The 19981-nt window shown below is 43.0% G+C and overlaps 1 protein-coding gene across 1 annotated transcript; it reads right to left on the bottom strand.

Annotated features, from left to right (window-relative positions):
- Window positions 1-180: 180 nt before the first annotated feature.
- Window positions 181-13300, bottom strand: LOC100723118 (aldo-keto reductase family 1 member B10). The gene is made up of 10 exons (XM_003475545.5): window positions 13105-13300; window positions 10556-10723; window positions 8995-9111; window positions 8044-8121; window positions 4190-4312; window positions 3812-3918; window positions 3316-3397; window positions 2830-2913; window positions 2050-2132; window positions 181-522 (listed from the first exon to the last, which is right to left on the bottom strand). The coding sequence occupies exons 1-10, from the start codon at window positions 13168-13170 to the stop codon at window positions 480-482; spliced, it is 951 nt and encodes a 316-aa protein (XP_003475593.1). The 5' UTR covers window positions 13171-13300; the 3' UTR covers window positions 181-479.
- Window positions 13301-19981: the final 6681 nt, after the last annotated feature.

Raw genomic sequence — 19981 nt, 5'->3', positions numbered from 1 at the left:
CTGAGCCACCCATGTTTGAAATGTTGGTGAGCACTCCTTTGGTGGCCTTGAGCAAGTTCCCTGGCCTCCCTAGGCTTCCATTCCTTCTTCTGTAAAATGCGACTGGCGAGTGTTGGATTCAATGAGTTCTTCCACAGGAAAAGAACTTCAAACTATGTTGGTGCATACTACAGTCAGCGCTTGTGGTTACTATTTATTTTTTTAATCATTGCACCCTCAATGTTAACAGAGTTTCTGGCATTTAACAAACATCTAGATAGATCAAATAAGTGAAAAAAAATTGTCATGCGTCACGCTTTGCAAGGATGTCTGCTCCTGATTGAACACAGGCTCTACCAGTTAGGCATGGCCTAAAGTTTGCCTGCAGTGAGCTCAGAAACAACATGGGTTCAGAAAAGCTTGGCAAAACAGGCCTCACAGGGAGTGAGTTCAGTAGTGAGAAGACAGTCTTTCTGGTCGTCTAATCACGTGATTCAGTTTCAGTATTCGGCATCAAAAGGATACTCCTCCAATCGCGACATGCTGCAAAAGCAGGCAGAGGGACAAAATATTGGGTAAGTGCAACAACCGTGGTCTCCACTAAGCATTTTTCTCGGGTGTGCTCTGTCATCTTTATACTCCCTCAGCATCTTCCCCACCTCGACATTTCGTGATCACACAGCAAGGGACTCACACCCTGACCTTCCTTCCACCTGGTGAGACACATGTTTGAGAAACGAGAGGAGGTGACTGGGAGTAGTGAATGTGGCACTAAAATAAGCTGGTATTATTATGAGTTGAGAAAAAAAATTCTTCAGTTGATGGTTGGTTGGTGTTGTGGGTAGCAAATATAGGCAAAAGGCCTGGGATTCTGGTATCTTCTAAGACCCCAAGGAGCTGGAATTCAAGATTTGAATTCAGATAAGTTACTGATTCGTGACTACCAAACTATTTGACATTCTCCCCTAGATATCTAGCAGTCATCACAAGCATGTCTCAAGCCAAATCCCTGGTCTCTTCTTCTCAATGACAATTCCATTCTCGTGTTATGCAGGCAAAAACAAAATCAATAAAACAAAACCCCAGAGTCACCGCTGACTGCCCATTTATCAGCAAATTCCACTGACTCACTTTCCCCAGTATCCTGCGATTCTGATCATTCCCCATCTCACGTACTACCTCCACCCAGGTCTCCTGGATTAGTATAGCAATCGCCCTGTAGTCTCCCAGTGCAGAAGTCAGTGTGGTTCTTTGGGAACATAAGTCAGTTTATGCCACCACTCCACTCAGAATCCTCTGATGACTTCTGAGCTCATTCAGAGTTAAAACTAAAATCCCTCCCATGGTCTGTACCATTCTGTACACTCTGAACCCTTGACACCTTGCTTTGACCTGATTTCTTCCTAGTATGATCCTCATGCATTCTGCTTCCCCCCTCACTGGTTGCCTCACTCAAATGCTCTAAAAGCTCTATCTCAGGGCCTTTGCCCTGGCTGCTATCACTGCCAAGCATGCTGTTCCCCAAAATGTTCACAGGGCACATTCCTCATTCACTTAGGGTCTCTGTTCAGCTGACACTTCAGCACCAAAACCTCTTCCAGTCCAACCCACACCGTTCAGAGCACGAGTCTCACTAAGTCCCATACTTTCTATCATTTTCCCATTTTATTTTTCTGCCCAGTATTTGTTCCTGCTTCACAATATTTTGAGGTTTTTGTGCTAAGTGTATGGTAGAAGGGACTTTGTACAATGTGATAGCCCAAGCTCCTACAGAGTGCCCAGCACATGGCAGATTAATAACAAATTATTGAGGGAATGAGTGAGTACTTCTAACTTCCACATAATGTTCCAGCTCTACACCGAGAAGTTCAACAGACAGCGTTTTAAGGAAGTATCTTTCCATATAACAATTCCCTGAGGACTCCAATGATCATTTTCCAACATTTTCAGTCAGAAACCAATATTTAGAGAAAAAAGCTAGATGCCTTCCGGTCCTAACTAACCCTGCAGTACTATGGAAAGACCCCTGTGATCCTCCTGCTTCGTCCTGCTTCGTCCTGAGCCACGTACCCAGGGATAATACAGCACCTCCAATTTCTGTTGAAGCTGAGTATCTCCGCCATCTCCTCATCACTCAATTTGAAGTTAAAGACCTGGAAAGATGAGTTCAAAAAACCTTTGGCAACACATTCCCTGGTTGTGCAATTTGGGCAGGGAGTGACCTCTGAACCACAACACACACTGGCAGGCTATTTTCCCATTGTGTCCACTGGATACAAATTGTTCTGTCAAGCACATTCTACACAAGATGGTATCTGCTTTGGGCATTGTTAATGGGTCACACACTTTTATATCCTGGTCAACTCCTAGGCTAATGGATGAGCTGAGACGGGTAACTTGCAAGTCAGTAATAGAGGCATAATATTCATGAGGCTTGGTGTTCCAACAGGAGGGAGATCAGCCATGTAGGTATTAAATTCCAGAGTGCAAAGTGCCTGTGTTCCTGAGTGCTGTGTGAATTCTTTGATAAGAACTGTTCTTCCTGTACAGCTCCTTTGTCCTCTGCTGCTGGGAGGAGGATTTATAGCACAGTACGGTCTGCCCTCCTGTGTGGCCTATGACCTAACTGCTCAAGGGTAACCGTGCAGTTTTTTGAGACTGCTGTGCTCAGATCTGACAGGGATTCCCTGGTCACTGCTACCAGCACATCCTCAACCCAGGATCAGCTCTTCTGAAGGCAGTTCCCTGGCCTTTTGAAGAGGACCAGCCCTATCCAGGGACAATACATGAATATCTGAGCAGCCCGGTCATCTACTCTGAGGAACACCAGACGACCAGTCAGGATCTCACCTGCAAGTTTTCAATAATGCGTGTTGGTGTCACAGACTTGGGGATCACTGCCACATTCCTCTGTATATGGAACCGGATCAGAACCTGTACAGGAAGGGGATATTGTTTCCATTCATCTACAAGGACCTCTCATAATGAAAAGAAACTATCCCTGTAGCTCATTGTGGCGTTAAGTACAACAGTTAATTATGACTGAGCACTTCCCTGTTAAGAGTCACTTGACGGTTCTTCTTATCTCTTCTAAACTGAGTTTCAGATCTATGATCTTTTCTTTTTTAGGAATGAGGATGGTTTGGGCTCACAAGGCTGAGACATGGTGCAGTTGGCACCAGAACCCAGATTCCTATCTTGTGGCTTCCTGGAGAGCATGACAGGAAGCTGATGGACAGAAGCTATCCTGTTTCACTGACACACACTGTTTCTTGCAAGACTTGCAAGAAAGAATGTATTGCAGGATTAACATGCACATACACACACACACTGTACCTGGGCTGCGGTTTTTTTGTGCTTTGCAGCAATCTCCTTGATCTTGGGATCCTCCAGTAGTGAAGGGTCCTCTGGCTTGGCCCTGAAGACAAGAATGAAGGCTACTGTGTAAGTAATCACCAAGATCACTCATACAGAGAGATTTACTCCAATGACAGCAGCTTGGCTAAGGGACACAGTGATCTTTGCCTGTGACACACATGGGAGGATCTGACAGCTATATGGCCTTCCAATGAATGTCCATGGGCACAGAAGCCTTGGTATTTTGCAAAGCCTGGTCCAGCAAGAGGGTCACAGCTGGAGCATTCTCAAAGAGTGAAGTACACTGTGTTTTTATTAAATTGCCATTTCCCCCACCGTAATCTTATCTGAGCATGCCAAGTACACTGCCTTAGAGGTGCTTTGCTTTCTGGTGTCTTATTAATTAAATATTAAGCAATTGCAAAATAATATTTTAAGTGTATCAAGAGAAAGGCCCACCACAGAGAAGCCTCACCAAGGTCTATCTGGAGAGCCCAGGGGGCTGTAGGCAGTGACTGTGATGCCCTTGGAGTGGCAGTACTGGATCAGTTTATCCTGGGTGAGGTATGGGTGACACTCCACCTGCAAGAGTGAACAATCTGTATCAAAAGGGGAGGGAGCCTGCTTTGGGGTTGGCTCAGGAGGAGTTCTACATGCAAAAAAACACAACCAAGCACAGACCAAACCTGCCCATTGATTGAATTGCTAAATTAGACCTGCAGACCTGTCTCCCACTTCCCCCACAGAATTCTGAACACTGAGGTCTGTGATGAGACTCAGTACACAGCTTTGAACTTGCCTCCAAACACTTCAGAAGTAATAGGGTGGGACCCCGATGCCACGCAGCACTTACCTGATTGGTCACTGGTTTATATTTCAGCCCAGGCTTGTTCAAGAGCTTTTCAATCTGGAAGTGGTTGAAGTTGGAGACACCAAGGGCTTTCACCAACCCTTCATCGACCAGCTCCTCCATGACCTGTCACAGAAAGGAAACCTGGGAAGTCGTGGGGGGGTGGGGTGGAACAACAGGGACACTGGTTTGGCCTAGTGCTGATGGAGGATCCCTCGCAGGAGGGTTAGCTAAAGCCTAAGAAGGAAATTACAGTTCAATTAGTAGTTGCTCATTGTCATTAGCATTTCACTTGGAGCAGCACAGGTAATGCAGCCAAATTGTGCCTCCGTGAGTGAGTGTGTGGAGCTGAAATGGGACCTGCTTTCCCCACGTCCAGTTAAAACTGTGAGAGCTACTAATCCCCAACAAAGGGTATTTTTTTTTAGCCTATAAAAGGATGTTCTAAGTGTGCCCAAAGAAAGATTATGTTTAGTAGTAGCAGCCCCAAATCCATCTTGTGTTTATTATTCATTATGTATCAGGTTGTTGTCCAGGAGTGGTCAGCATATAAAAGTATAAAATGTGCTTTTAGCTTCTGAGATTCTTTTACTCCAGTTCCAGTCTAGTTCCAGTGCTAAGATCTCTAAGGAGGAATCAGCAACCTCAGAGAATCTGATTGTGGTACAGCATGAAAACCAGGGAAGGCAAAGAGGACTTTGCCCGATCCAGTAAAGACTTTACTAGTGGAGTGTAAATGGGACCCTGAGAACACCATGGGGAATAAAGATAAAACACAAATGGGTTTGGAAGAAGGCAGGAGCCGAAGCCTGGAGGCGGGGATAGGTAGGATGTGTTCAGTGTACCTCATTCAGGGCTTCTCAACTATGGCTGCAACTTGGAACCTCCTGAGGGCTTTAGAACAGACTGATGCCCCAGCCCGACTCTGAGACCTCTTAGTGTCTTCATTCGGGATGCAGCATAGGCACGGGGATCACACTCCTCTGGTGATGTCGAAGCATAGCCAAAGTTAAGGAGCACCAGGGTTGATGAGGAAGGACGTTAGGTGAAAGAGTTTAAAAATGCTGGATCATGAGGTCCCGGACTCCCTAGAGGTCGATGAGATAATATAAATGTTTTCCTATGTCAAGTTTGATTTGCAAGCTTGATTCATCCTGACTTTTTTCCAGCTCTTTCTTCTCTAGAGTAGCAGTGAGATGTCTATTGAATTAGTAGTGGGCCCCAAAATATTCAGTGGACATAGTCAATCCTGCAAGGCTCTAATCATAGTCTTGGCCTTAATCATATCCTTAAAGTGCTTTATTTAGCAATAATTCTTGTATTAGTTTAGAGAATCTACCACAGCAGAAATCAAGTCCATTTTACAGAGGACTATGACATAATTGCCACATGTAAAAGAGAATCATCACAAGAGCAGTGTAAAAATCTTGTGCAATAAACACTGGACACAGGCTAGTTTTCAGAGCCTACAATGAATTATTACTTAGATATTTAAGCACTTCTGTTTTACTTGGGTAATATATACAACAAAATTGTTCTCTCAACCTAATGTACTCAATTTAATAGAAAATGATAGCTGAAATCTGAGGCTATGTTAGGAGTCTTGCTACATTGTTCACTGCTGAATCACATTCTTGCGCATCAGCCATTGCATTGTTTATGAAACCATCAATCCTAAAATTTTCCTCTAGCAAAAAAAAAAAATGGTTCACGGCAGAAAAACAAATGTTCATGTGTTTTTACAGTTTACTTCCAGAATTGAAGTTCTTTTTCTTTTTTGCTCTACTGAGGACTGCACCCAGAGCCTAGGCCTTCTAGACAAGCTTTTTACCGCTGAGCTACATGCTGTGCCTTTTAAATTTTTATTCAGGGTCTTGCTAAATTTCTCAGGCAAGGCTTGAACCTAGAATCCTCCTGCCCTGGACTCCTGAGTAGCTGAGTTCACAGACATTCTAGTTTCTTTCTTTCCTTCTTTCTTATTTATTTTTGTGGTACTGGGGATTGAACTCAGGGCCTCATACATGCTAGGCAAGTGCTCTACCATGAGCTACATCCGAAGCCCTCTAGTTTGTCTTATAGCTAGTATTTTGCCATTTGCAAAGAGAAAGTAATGTTCTTGTTCTTGAAGGGAAGGCTTAAATATATTTATTTTGGTGACTATATCAGATGAGCATTATGTAATGTTTTGTGCACTCATTAAAGCAAAGCAAATATATAAATCTGGTATAAAAACCTAACATTTTCCAACTTGTAGTTTGAATCCTCTCAGCTAGGTTGCAGGCATGTGCCAACCTGACAAACTGATACCTTCCTAAGACTTCCCCAAGAGTATTTCACTTACTTCTATCTTTAGTCTTATGCTATACTAATTTATTTAGTATGGTTCTTAATTACATAAAATATTGTTTTTTAAATTATCACTCATTTTGACCTCTAGATCCTAACAGCAAATGGCGCATTCAACAAGTTTAATGGCAGTACTATGGATGACATCTTATTGTTTTTAGTAATTTTTTGAGTCTTTCTTTCCTTTCTCATCCAACTAAGAGCTTCAAGATAGTCTTTAAAATTCATCCATAGAAGTCCAGATATTTTTTTTCTCATACTTACTTGTAACAGGCTTTCTGCTATTAGTGGAAAAGTTTAATGATTTCCTTGCCAAGAAGAATCCTTTTCAAAATTTCCATGTTTGCCAACCTTGCATTGATGAGGTGATGGCTTTCCTACTATGTGAATTTCCTCCTGCTAGTTGTTGAGGTCAGAGCAGCAAGACTGTTCTTAGTGAGAAATACTTTTAAATGACCAATCTTCAGGAGAGTTACATTTAATTCAGTCACATCAAATCCACACTCCTCTAAAATGGTAGGATTAATACAGTTGTAAATGCAAAAACAATACAAACTCAGGACTTCCTGTGCCCTTAACAGATAGCTGACACAACCACACAGTTAATTCTTGGAGTGTTTATGTCATTTCATTAAGATGACTTCTTCATTCACTTTGTTTTCTACTAACATTTGCTGGAGGAAACAGTGGAAAAGAAAATTATCACAGAAAAATTTCCATTGCTTAACACAATTTGAACCTGAATTATGTGAATTAGTCCATTAATTGATCTAAGCAGTGGGGCACTCAAGATCCCCAACATGTAGCTCTACAGTTACTGTTTGCCAGGCAGGTACCAAAGGCCCAAGCAGTTGTACCTGTGAGCCAGAGAGACCCAGGTCCTGCATCCAGTCTCAGCTGCATTACGCAGCAGCTCTATAACCTGACAGGTCACCAGCTTTTCTAGGTCTGTTTTATGATCTGTCAATGGAGAAAGTAACACTCCCTCATAGGATTAGATGATTAACAATGTCCCATGATTCAAGTTCTCGACATGTTGGCTATGCTAATCTTTACGACATCCTGAATTATGTGTGTTACTGATATGCATTATAAAATTATTTTCAGATGAGAGAACTCAACTGAGGCTTATGAAAATAAACAACTTGCCTCAGGTTACTTAGCTAATACCTTTGAACCTAGGCCCAATGTTTCCCCATGGTTTCAAAACAGCATGTGTATCCTCCAAATGGGGTACATTATATTTTTAGCCTTTTTTAGTTTTTTATTTTTTGGTACCAGGGATCAAACTTATGACCTCATGCTTGCCACGCAGGCACTTATGCCTGAAGAGCTAAATCCCAAGCCCCTATATCTCTAGTCTTGTTTGAGGACTTAGTCTTAGTCTTTAAAATGTAAATAGCATCAGGAAGACCCTGGATTCAAAGGTCCAAGGACAGAGAACTGGAGGAATGACGGTCACTGAAAGAAAATTTTCTCTCTCAGCATAATTAGAAGAAGCTAAAACCTACCTCCCATGCTTCCAGGAATGTTACTTTACTGGGGAGGATATTGCCTTTATCGTCTCTGGGGATGAGTTCGTTCCCAGCCTGTAAATGCAAAACCATAGCTTATTGAAATCTCCATCTGGTCACCAGCTCCTTGTGCTAAACACCTCCCTTGCAAACCTTTTTGGGAGGCCCTGGAGAATACCCTTCAAGGAAATGAAGTTCAGAAAAATCTCTGTATCACCTACCTTGATAGCTAAATCTCTCTAGTTTTAGACACTGCTAGATTGATTTTAAAGTACATTATTAGATATTCTAGAAGCCATCATTATTGCAATGGATGTTAATGTCATTTACCTAGGATCCATATAAATTCAGGGACAGACTTTAATTTCTAAACCACTAGTAAGGATTAGATCTCAAAGGTTGCATTCAGGGAAGATATTAACCAACTTGTGTCCTTGCAGCTCTGGAAGCCTGAATTAGCTGTTACGAGGAGACAGGGCTGTGAATTCATGTCCCTCCCACTACTCAGGAGGAGATAAGGATCAGAACTCCAGGCAATGAATTTACTACTTTTTCAGAGTGGATTGGCTATCACCCACCTGTCACACTTGGATTTTCACCCAGAGGCCACTGCCAGGGTGTGCTTTGGTTGACAGGAGGGTTGAGCCCTGACACAAAGTCATGAAGGAAGACCTGTTTCCCCTGAAACAGACCTTTGGTCACAGATGTCGGGCATGGAATACTGACAAATATGATATGATGGTTTTAGCTTCTCTGTGCTGCCCTAATTAGGTTTCTCTCCGACGAACATGCAGGAAGGCGTGTAGACATAGGCTCCTTCCCAGACCAGTGTCTGCTCTACACAGGAGCTCCTGCTTACCCCACCCCATGTTCCAGCCCTGGTGCGGCTGCTATTGTATTGCATCTTTGGCTCAGCGGCCTGAGACCGGGATGGGGAGCATCTCAAACCTGAAGTCCCTGTGGAAAGTGAATGAGGTAGATGTCCAGGTAGTCCAGTTTCAGGTCCTTCAGGGTCTTCCGGCAGGCCTCCTTCACCAGGCTTCTCTCAAAGAATGTGGACCACAACTGCGGAGGGCAACAAGGAAGTGCTGGGATGGAAAAGAGAGGGGCCCACCGCATTCTCCCTCCATGCTTTGAGAGCTGCAGCCTGATCTAACCTGACAATAGGCTGTCTGTTAACAAAGTTCATCAAGGTATATGATGCAGTATGACAGGCAACCAGTGCTCAGCATGTCACTGATGTTTGTAAATGCTGAAGGCAACTTAAATTACTGTTTCTTTAGTAATTTAGTATATGGGGCCACTGGTTAAATATTTGTGCACCTGAATTATTTCTTTCCTCAGTTGCCAGCCCTCTGAGGGCAAAAATTGTGTATAGCTTTTACATTTCAAGCATTCTCATATCTTTGGGAACAGATGGCTCTTTTATGTACCTCAGTATCCCAATGCTACCAGGTCCCAAACTATGACTTTACAAGTTCATTTAGATGTGGTCACAGCATACCTGTCCTACCAGATGCACTTTCCAAGTTCAAAAGTCCCTAACTTATGAGTAAATCCTATTCTTGAACATTTGTAAATTGATATGTTTGTAATCTGACAAAATGAGTCTCGTATAGTACACCTGTGAGTCTCCCACAGTACACCTGTGAGTCTCCCACAGTAACCTGTGAGTCTCCCACAGTGCACCTGTGAGTCTCCCACAGTACACCTGTGAGTCTCCCGCAGTAACCTGTGAGTCTCCCACAGTGCACCTGTGAGTCTCCCACAGTACACCTGTGAGTCTCCCGCAGTAACCTGTGAGTCTCCCACAGTACACCTGTGAGTCTCCCACAGTACACCTGTGAGTCTTCCACAGTACACCTGTGAGTCTCCCATAGTACACCTGTGAAAATTCACAACTCATGGTCATGAGTCATGAGTCAAGGACTTACTATAGCTAAGACTAGCATCTTTTAGTGATCTGTGTATATACAGAGCCAGTGATTCTCAACCATCTCACACATATCAAACCTCCTTTTATCCAGCACTCCTTTTTCATTTTTTAAATTTCATTTTATAACCTTTTACTGGACTGAGAAAGAAATCCAGATGTAACAAAGCAAACTGCTTCCATAATTTCCCAAAATACCTGTGGCTGAGACCTCCGCATTGTGGCCACTGAGATCACAGTGCTGAAAGGCAGGCTAGAGACCCACCTCTGACGGCACCCTTTGTCTCTGACTGCCACAGTACAGATGGAGCCCACTGATAAAGCACAGGGTGGCCAAGGCACTAGAGGCTCAGTGGAGCCATCTTCACTATGTAAGCCAACTGTAGACAAGATAAGAGCAACAGCACCTTCTGCATACCAAACTTGGGTGTGGAAGTTTATATGCAGGCATGGGATAAAGCAAGAGCTAGAGACAGGAATAGACAAGGGAAGGCTGATGAGGTCTAGGCGCTGATCACGTCCAGATATGTTGGCCTGCCCTGAAATCAAGGCCTCCCCCACGCGGGCTGCATGTACCTTGCTAACAATGAAGAGGTCCTCCCGCCTCACAATCCGCTCTTGGATCTTCTCTTGGATGGCTTCTCCCACCTCGTTCTCATTTTGATAGGTAGGGGCGCAGTCAATGTGGCGATACCCTGCATCAATGGCGGCCTTCACAGCTTCTTTGACTTTGCCTGGGGGAGACTGAAAGGCAACAGATAAACTGGTGGGCTGTCAGATCCTCTTATCCCAGGCCCCTCCACAGGTAGAAGCTGCCCATCGTCTCCAAAGAGTCTCACTGAGTCCCATTTGCCAGTGTACACCTGGGAGGTAAACACTTTGGAAAACTTCTCAAAACAGAAAAAAAAGAAATAAAGTTCTGCTTAACCGCTCCTAGATAAAAGTCAGTTCCCTCTAACGCAGGCCAAACTTCCATGTCCTGACTGGTCAGGAGTGGCAGACTACTCCCACTGCAGTCTGCTGACAGACAGGCTGAAAACTAGATTCTGGAGCAAACAGATGTAACTTCAGACCCCAGATGGTGATAAGGATGTGGGGAATGGTCTGCCTATGAATTTGAGCTCTACCACATAGCAGACATACAGGCCTGAGCAGACTCCTCCATTGCTCCAAAACTTGCCTGCAGGGTAGAACTAAGAGCCCTGGCCTCTGGAAGTCTTTATGATACTTGCTATAATGAATCACCTGACATCCAGTGAGGTTCAGTAAATGTAATCACTATATAATTATTGCTTTGGAACTCAGATGCCCTCAAGGAAAAAAGAAGAAAAAAAGCAAAATAAACACATTCTGTGCTAATTTTGCCAAGCTAATAAGAAAAGAAATGATGCACTCTGGGAGGATGAGGCAGGAGAACTTCAAATTTGAGCACAACCTAGGCAACTTAGTTAAAGTCTACCTCAAAATATACAACAAAAAAAGGGCCAGGGGTACAGTAGCTCAGTATAAAGGCCCTGAGTTCAATCCCTAGTAAGGCCAACCACAACCAAAACCAAAACATGAACAAAAAAACTTACACATACACACAAAAAGGAAAAAACCTCACAAAAATGTTATCAATTGTAAAGTAAATATTTCAAAGACCATAAAACAGAGCTGGGTGTGGTGGCACGTGCCTGTAATTCCAGCACTCAAGAGGCTGAGGCAGGAAGATGATTGTGAGTTTAAGGCCAGCCTGGGCTGCAAAGTGAGTTCAAGCCAACCTGAAGTACATAGCGAGACCCTGTCTCAAAAACAAAACAAAATGAACAGGGAGAAAAGGAAGGAGATGCACAGCTATCCCCACTCTAGGATGAGAAATTGTTATGGGCAGCCCAGAAACACTCCGAGCCAGGACACCCTCTGTCCCCTCCAGAAATATGTATATAGTCCTTTAAATTGTCAATCATATATTGCAAAAACAGCTTAGGTCACAAGCCACACATCTACTTTTGAAATCTGATCATTAGTTTCTGCAAAATTTATCCATGAGGAGCATATTTATTAGACCTGTAAGTAGTAATTATTTGCTGCTTGTGTATGGGTTTTAAGGTTCTTATTTGGGGCAATTTGCTGTTTAAGAAGAGAGGCTGAAGCTGAATGCATGAGACATTGATGTGCTCATTCAAGAAACAAGAATGAATCCCAACACTACAGGAAACCAGTGCTGACGTGAGAAGGGACCTTACCCTCTCCCAGGGGAGGAGATGAGAGTCCCTGCAGAGAAGGTAGGAGTGGAGGAAGACAGCACACAGAAGAGACCCAAGGGTGGAGAGAAGCCAGGTGCAAAGATGGTTCCTGGAAACTCACCACTGAGGCTCATGAATCTGCTCCACAGGGTGCTGGAGTGTGTGCCAGAGCCTTTGCCAGCTGCTATAAATACAGCCAGGACTCAACAGAGTCCTGACAGCCAGCCTAGGCTCTCTTGGCTCCAGCACTTCCGAGACTTTAATAATTATACACAGGAACCATGCGGGGACGTAAGGGTAGAAGCTGATTCAGTAGTATGGGCAGGATCTGGGGTTCTACATCTCTAGCAAGCACCTCATCAAGACCTGCGCCACCAGTCTAAATCCTACAGCTAGGGAAGCAAGTGCAGGGTGCCAGAGCTTTCTTTCAAAGCTCTGCATCTTCTCTCAGTCACTCTGCCAGCTACACTAGACTCCAAAGTGGTACAGAGGAACTTTCAAGGCTGCCACCCCGGCACGAATAACAATGTTGCAGGATGAATCTGAATTGTACCACACTGCAGATGGGTTCTGGTCTGGCCAGATTCCTCTATCTGCTCAGAACCAACACTTGGTAGTTTCAAAGGAAATGACTGCTAAGAGTAACTTCCCTGAAAGTAAATTTTTTTTTAAGAAAAGCCTAACTCCTGCTTGAAACTTGAAACTGGCTGGAAAAGCTCTCATCACTGCTAAGAAAGGCCAGGAAAGGCTATGGAGCAGCCCTGAGAATGGAAAATTACTTGGATTTTAGTTCTACAGCTGAATCTCATCTCAAACCCTGGCTTGCGCAGATGCAGGGGAAAAAAACAGACCCAAAAGCCCCTCTAGAGGAACGGGGCTCTTGATTTGCATATTTACCTTCCAAGTGCCCAGGCCCACCAGCGGCATTTTGGCTTTGGTGCTGAGCTGCACAAAGACGGCCATGGCTGGAACAGATGCACTCGTGAGGAAGCAGTGCTGTCCTGTGTGGAGAGAAAGAGGCTGGCTCTGGCTAAGAGGCTGGCTCTGGCTACAGGGGAGGAGCCAGAACCTGAAGCAGGCCCTAAAGGAGGAAGTTCATTCCAATCTTTTGTAAGGCTGATGATTGTAAGTAAAGATTAGAGATAATAAGCTAATGCAAACTCTCCTTGCTACAAAATGCACAAATTGGTTTGTTAGTGACACTTCCAGGTTTGTCCAGCTAAGAAATATGCCTGTCAAGAATCTCTGAGCTGAAGTTTATATGGGGAGAAACATTGCTGTTAAGAATCTGCATGTCAAGGTGAACTCTGTGGTTATGCAAGGAGAGGGGGACAAGAATGTTTCCTTGGGCAAAATCAGAATTATTTAGACTATTTGGAGCCGATCATCTTTGGCTACAAGAACCAGTAACACAGGAAAGTCTGTCCAAGATTAAATAGACAGCGGCTGAGCAGATGTCTTTGTAGAAGCACCTTTTGTGTAAGATTCTCACAGGCTTTGTGCAAGCTTAGTTCTGGCATCTTTTGTGAATGGTTCTTGTTACAAGGCACATTGCATAGATCCTCTCCTTCATTTATTCTTATTTTTGTTAGTGCCTGACACAAAAGACTTTATTTTGATTCTGGTAATGTTCACAGGCATTATCAATTGCTTTTTCTTTTGCTAGCGTAATAAATTGAAAATAAAAGTGTGTATTGTAACTCGTGCCTATGTAATTGCTGTAAGAGTGTAAAAAAATCTCTCCTCAAAAAATAGAAATCATTTGTTAACCTCCGGGAAACATTTTTTATGCTAATATTCTTAATTTGTTATTTCTTTAGGATGTTTGGCTTTGGCCAATTGTGTTTATAATGAACTTTTCAAGATCTTGTGCCTATCTTAAACAAAAACTTTGTGTTTATAACATATTATATATTGAGGCCCAAAAGCATGAAGCCAATCATCATGGACTGAAACCTCCAAAACTGTGAGCAAAGGTTAGCTTTTCCTCTCTTTAAATTGATCATCTAAAGATATTTTTATAGTAATGTAAAGTTGACTAACAATGACTCCTTCTTCCATTAAAAACATTAAACATATTTTGTGACTTTGTTGATATAAAAACTATATTCATTATATTATATATTCATTATTATCATTTTCATATTTTTTCAGCATTTAACACAAACTTTAAATTACAACATTTTCATGAGTCCCTGAGGTCTTTTGGCCTTAGATGCTGTGCCTACTAAGCTTCACAACACAGTGGAACTTGAACAGATCCTATTCCTAGATGTGATTCACTCTCTCTCTCTCTCTCTCTCTTACTTTTTTCCTTCCTTCTCTCCCTTCCCTTTCCTTCCTTCTTTCCCCTCTCCTCCTTTTTTTTTTTTTTTTTTTTTTGCTTTCTCTTCCTTTTTCTCTTCTCTTTCTCTTTCTCTGACACAGATCTTTCTGTGTTGTCCAGATTGGTTTCAAACTCCTGGGCTCAAATCCTCCTGGCTCAGTCTCTCAAATGCTTGGAACAACAGGCATGTGCTACTATGACTGGCCAGTTTTAATGTTTTCTGTTGGGAGCCGCGGCCGAGCCCGGTCGCCTTACTTGGCGGACGTGAGGCCTGTAGGGAAGAGCAAAGCCTGAGCTAGATTACCCCTCCCATCGAGTATGCTAAGATGGCGCTTGCTTCCTGCCTTTGCTGAGTAAACAACCCGCTCGATAGCATAGTCTACCTAGCAACTGATGATGTTAGCCAATCAGCTTGCCTTGCTTACTTTAACATGATTGGACACTGTATCCGTATATATACTGGTGCCACCCCTGGGGGAAAGTAGAAGCACGAAAGGAGCCGCGGAGAGCGGACCGGTAGAGGCTTCGGAGAGAGAAGCACGAAAGGAGCCACGGAGAGCGGACCAGAGGAGGCTTCGGCTGGGAGCGATCCCAGGGCAGGCTGTACGGAGAGAAAATAAAAGAAAAGGTTGTCCACTGCCAGACTTTGTCGTGTGTCCTTCCTGCCGGCCGGGAGCGACACCGACAGTTTTCTTACCTTATTTTAAAAAAATTAATAGACTATTGTGGGAGGCAGTTTTAATAAAAAAAAATTGTTATAATTTTACAAGCTGAAGCCCATGATTTCCATTAGGGCTCATTCTGTGTGATGTGACAAATGTCACATTGCATGTATCCACTGTTATATAATCAAACAATTAGTTTTGCTGATGTAAAAATTCCTAGTACTCTATCTTTACATCCCTCCTTCTATGCCCATAAGCCACTGGTCACCACAGATCTTTCTACTCTTTTCATAGTTGTACCTTTTCCAGTATGTCTCATAGTTGGAATTATAGAGCCTTCCCAGACTGTCTTCTTCCCTTAGCAATGTGCTTTCAGGATTTTCTGTGACTTTTTGTGGCTTAATAATATATCTTTTTTTTTTCATCAATTACTATTTAATTTTCTAGACGTACCATAGTTTGCTTATCCTTTTACCCAGCGAAGGGCATCTTGATTGTTTCTAAATTTGGGCAGTTGTGCACAAAGTATCATAATTTTTCTATTTGTTCTCTAAGAGTCAGCATATTTAAAACAGCTGAAAGCTGTCAAGTTAGATTATTTTTGTGCAGACAGGAACTCAGAGGAGGAGAGAAAGGAAGTGTAGGACTTTCTTCCCCAATGACTGTTTCCTCTGTGAAATGAGTTCCACGGATGAGAACACAGTGTCTGTTTCACAGGTTGCAATTCCAGATTCAATTTAGTGCCGTCAAACCCTGGCATGCTCATAGTTAGTTATGACCATTGGGCGGCCTTCAGTGCAGAGAACAGGACATTGGCCTCTTTGTGATATGAAATAGTGAGTTTTTCTGTCTTTCATGTGCTCTCACTTATTTGTATGTTGTTGAATCTTGGATGTTAATGTCTAAGGTGTGGATGTTGACACTTAGCCGAAGATGCCCCCCAGCCAGTGCACTTCAGTTTGTTAGTTGCTTAGTAATAGTTCTGGTTGCAGTTCCTGTTACTTTTGTTTCTTAAAAATGGTACATCACTGTGATGCATATTGTAGGAGTCAATCCCCAACTGACAAGCTATTCTGCCTCTGTACTTCCTGCTTGCTTAGCCCATAAAAGCCCTAGACCACAGGAGATCAGGATCTGATATTTTGAGAATGATCCTGATCAGTGCCGATAGATGTAAATAAATCTGCATCCAAATTCTGGATGTTGTTTTGGTGTTTCTGTTGCTGTTGAAGACATAGTTCATGGATCTCCATGAACTATATCATAGTCTCCATGGCATAGTCTCCATGAACTATGCCAATTATCAATTGGCATAATATTGTGTACCCATAAGTGGGAAAGCTCAACACACTTCATTTAATGTTTTTCAAATTATCTACTTCAACACTAATAATACATGCATCTTATGTTCACACAGCTACCAGTGCAAAGTCTCACAGTCTATACCTGAGGTATCTCATTATCCCTGTGCATAGGTGATGTCACAACGGTAGAAGTGTTATTGAACTAGGAAGTCTTTTGTGATTCATAGCATAAAAAATGCATATTATTCTTGGTAATATTTCTTCCACTGACCATTGTTACAGTTTTCTGGTGCAGTAGTACAGGTTTATTGAGGATGTGGAAAGGAGCATACAACCCGTGGTGGTTGAGCTATCTCCTTCAACCAGATACAAAGAGGCAAAGGGTTATATAACCTCTAATTGGAAGTGGTGCATGGGGCAGAGATTGATGATGTGTGAGGAGCTGATTGGAATTTTCTTTGCATGCAAACAGGAAGGGGAGTTGCAACTGGGGCTAAAGAAGAAGGAAGAAGTGGTAAGCATTTCCACTTTGGTCTTCTGCCATGTTAGACCACCGCCATAATTGTACAATAATTTATACTGGGGAAAACCTTTCATTCCTGTCTTTGTATTGTTAGAAAAAGGGTGAAGACTGTCTCTTAATACTTCCTTCTGGACAGGGGCATTGTGTTGGGGTTTAGGAGGGTTAACAGGATGACTGTTGATGCCCATGTAGAAGCTGATACAAGGTGTTTCAGCCAGGACAAGGAGTTAATCATTGGTGAATGCTCACATCCTAGATTGGAGAAATAAAAATACACAAAGTGCTGTGAAGAGACAGACAACTATCATATTTAAAGACCCAGGAGAAGTGGAAGGAAAGGTGCCCTTGATCCAAAAATGTGTCATGCCATCAGAGCCATGGTGAGGAAGAATCTGAAAAGTAAGCGTGGAGTTGAGAGGGGTAGAGTTATGAGAGATAATTATTCCCCCATCTGAAAGGGTAACAGTAAAAAGTGTAGGTAGGGCTTGTTTTGGTCCAGGGGTTGAGCTGGAGAGAATGGGAAGCATGAAAAATATAAGGCCTGACAGCTGAATCACATTTGGGAAATTATAGAGTAGGGATGGGGAGGGCTGTGGCTGTGTCATTATAAGAGAGATGAGATCCTAGACCCAGAGGGTCTTATGTTTAGAACGTAAGGGATTAAGAACCAAATAGGATAGCAAAGCATGACCTAGCCTGAAAGTTGTGGCTGTGAGGCCTTGGTGAGATGGAGACACATAGGAAATAGAAGATGAGATGATCACTCAGGATGTTTAGATTCAGGGTTAGGGGGGCACCACTTAGCTTGAGTGACATGGAACCAGGAGAGCAGTCCAGTGGCCTTGACTGCTATTGGAGTTCTGAGGAAAACCTGGTAGGGGCCACTCCACTTTGGTTGTAGTCCTGTTGGGAAATCTGAGAAATAAAGGCTGGACCATTATCTGACTGGACACTCTATGGTAGACCAAATCTTGGAATGATTTCTTGTAACAGGACTTTAGTAACTACATGAGTGGTCTCCTTGGTTGTGGCAAAGGCTTCTATCCATCCTGAAAATGTACAGACAAAAGGTAAGAAGATATTAAGAGTCTTGTGCTGGGGTAAGTGTATAAAATCTATCTGCCAGTCCTGAACAGGGGTGTGTCCATGAAATTGATGAGTAGGAAAGGAAGGGGATGGTATGTGTTCCTAAGGAAAGGTTCTAACAGAGATGACAGATATAAGTAAGTTGTTGAGACATGAGAGTGTCTGGGTCAGTCAACATAAATATACATAAATACACCTGACATTCAAGATGTAGGGAGATGCTTTTTAAAAAAGGCATCTTTAAGATTTAGGACTGTAAAGGGAGTGGTGGAGTGAAGGATATGAGAGAGCATGATATAAGAGTTTGGCACGACGGGGTGAATGAACAGCATCATTGATTACCCTAAGGTCTTGTACCAGATGATAGGATTCATTAGGCTTGAGTACCATAAGAATGGGAATATTGTAGGATGAATGGGTAGGTCTGAGAAAACCACTGTCTTGATTATAGGCTTAAGCCCTTATAAATGTTTGGGAACTATAGGATATTGGGGAACAGAGGGAAAAATTGAAGAATCCCTGAGACAAATTAAAGCAGGTATAGCATGAGTAGCATGGGTGTGGTTGGAGGTGTCCCAAACTATGGGAGTGACAAGGGAAGAAGGGAGAGAAGGGGATGGCTTTGCAACACACTGTGATGGTGTTTGGAGAATGTGAGATGTAGGGACAGAGAAGGTAAACAAGTTAAGCTTTTGGTGGAGATCCCTACCTAAAAGAGATGTGGGACATGTTGGTATTATCAGAAAGCTATGGGTCAAGAAGAGAGTTTGGAACCTGCCTGAATGGCCCCTGTTTGAAGAGGTTGCATAGGTTGTCTATCAATACCCACTACTGAGGATTTAATATAACAGCCTAAAAACTAAGGAAAAACACTATACATGGCCTCCATGTCTACAAGTACAGAGAATGTCATACCTGAGGCCTCCAGTGAAATTTGGGGCTCTGAGAAAGATACCTTAGTGGGGGCTGTGGGCCCCAAGCCCTATCTCAATCTTCAGCAGCAAGTCCAGGTAGATCAACTAGTGATGAATCCACTGGTGATGAGATCTCCTGGGAGGGCAAGGAATTAGAGAGATGGCTTACCGGCTCTATGCTGGCTAGAAGAGTCAGTCTTTCAATGGCCCTTGGGGTTGCAGAAGGGGCATTCTCATGCCCAGCATCCTTTTTTGTCATACTTGAAGCATAGTCTTTTGACTAATGAATAGGAATGGATTAAAATTATCAGGTGGCCATTTTTTTATCTATCAGTTGAAGTCTTGTCCAACCTCTCCTCACCCCAAGGAGTTTTGTTCAGCCAATTTTAGCATCATTTTGAGCAGCTGGCAACCTAGGTGAAAACATGCTTTTTAAGTCTATAACCCAAATAAACATTGATTAAATGATCTGGAAATGCCAAAAAAAGAAAAAAGAAAGAAAAGGAAAAGAGAAAAGATTGTTGAGCACAAATAAAAAGGAACAGCTGTTTACAGGGCAGAAAAATAGACAAATGGACAAACATGGATAGATGATCTGCACAGTATAAACAGACTGGACAAACAGACAGCCTACACAGACAGACTGACAAACATCTTACAAAATCAGAATACACTCAAGTATATTTGGCCAATTTGAACTATGGGAGGTGGAGATGGCCACTGAGCAGCCCACCACCCAGCAGGCATTTGTGGGCAGTTAACTGGGTGATCAATCGCAAAGTGGCCACTTGTTATCATGCAACAAGAAAGCACAAGATGGCAACTAGTTACCATGAGAACCACAATAAGATGGTGAGGAAGCACAAGATGGCAACTGGTAATCATGTGACCTGCAACAAGATAGCTGCTGCTGATCCCATAAGGACCATAAAATGGTGGCCATTTTCCCTGTGACC

Source organism: Cavia porcellus, unplaced genomic scaffold, assembly GCF_034190915.1.
Source record: "Cavia porcellus strain 051 isolate PalLab524CR breed Dunkin Hartley unplaced genomic scaffold, mCavPor4.1 scaffold_6, whole genome shotgun sequence".
Classification (NCBI taxonomy): Eukaryota; Metazoa; Chordata; class Mammalia; order Rodentia; family Caviidae; genus Cavia; species Cavia porcellus.
Note: the sequence above shows the minus strand (reverse complement) of the source record. Positions and strands in the feature narration are given on the sequence as shown.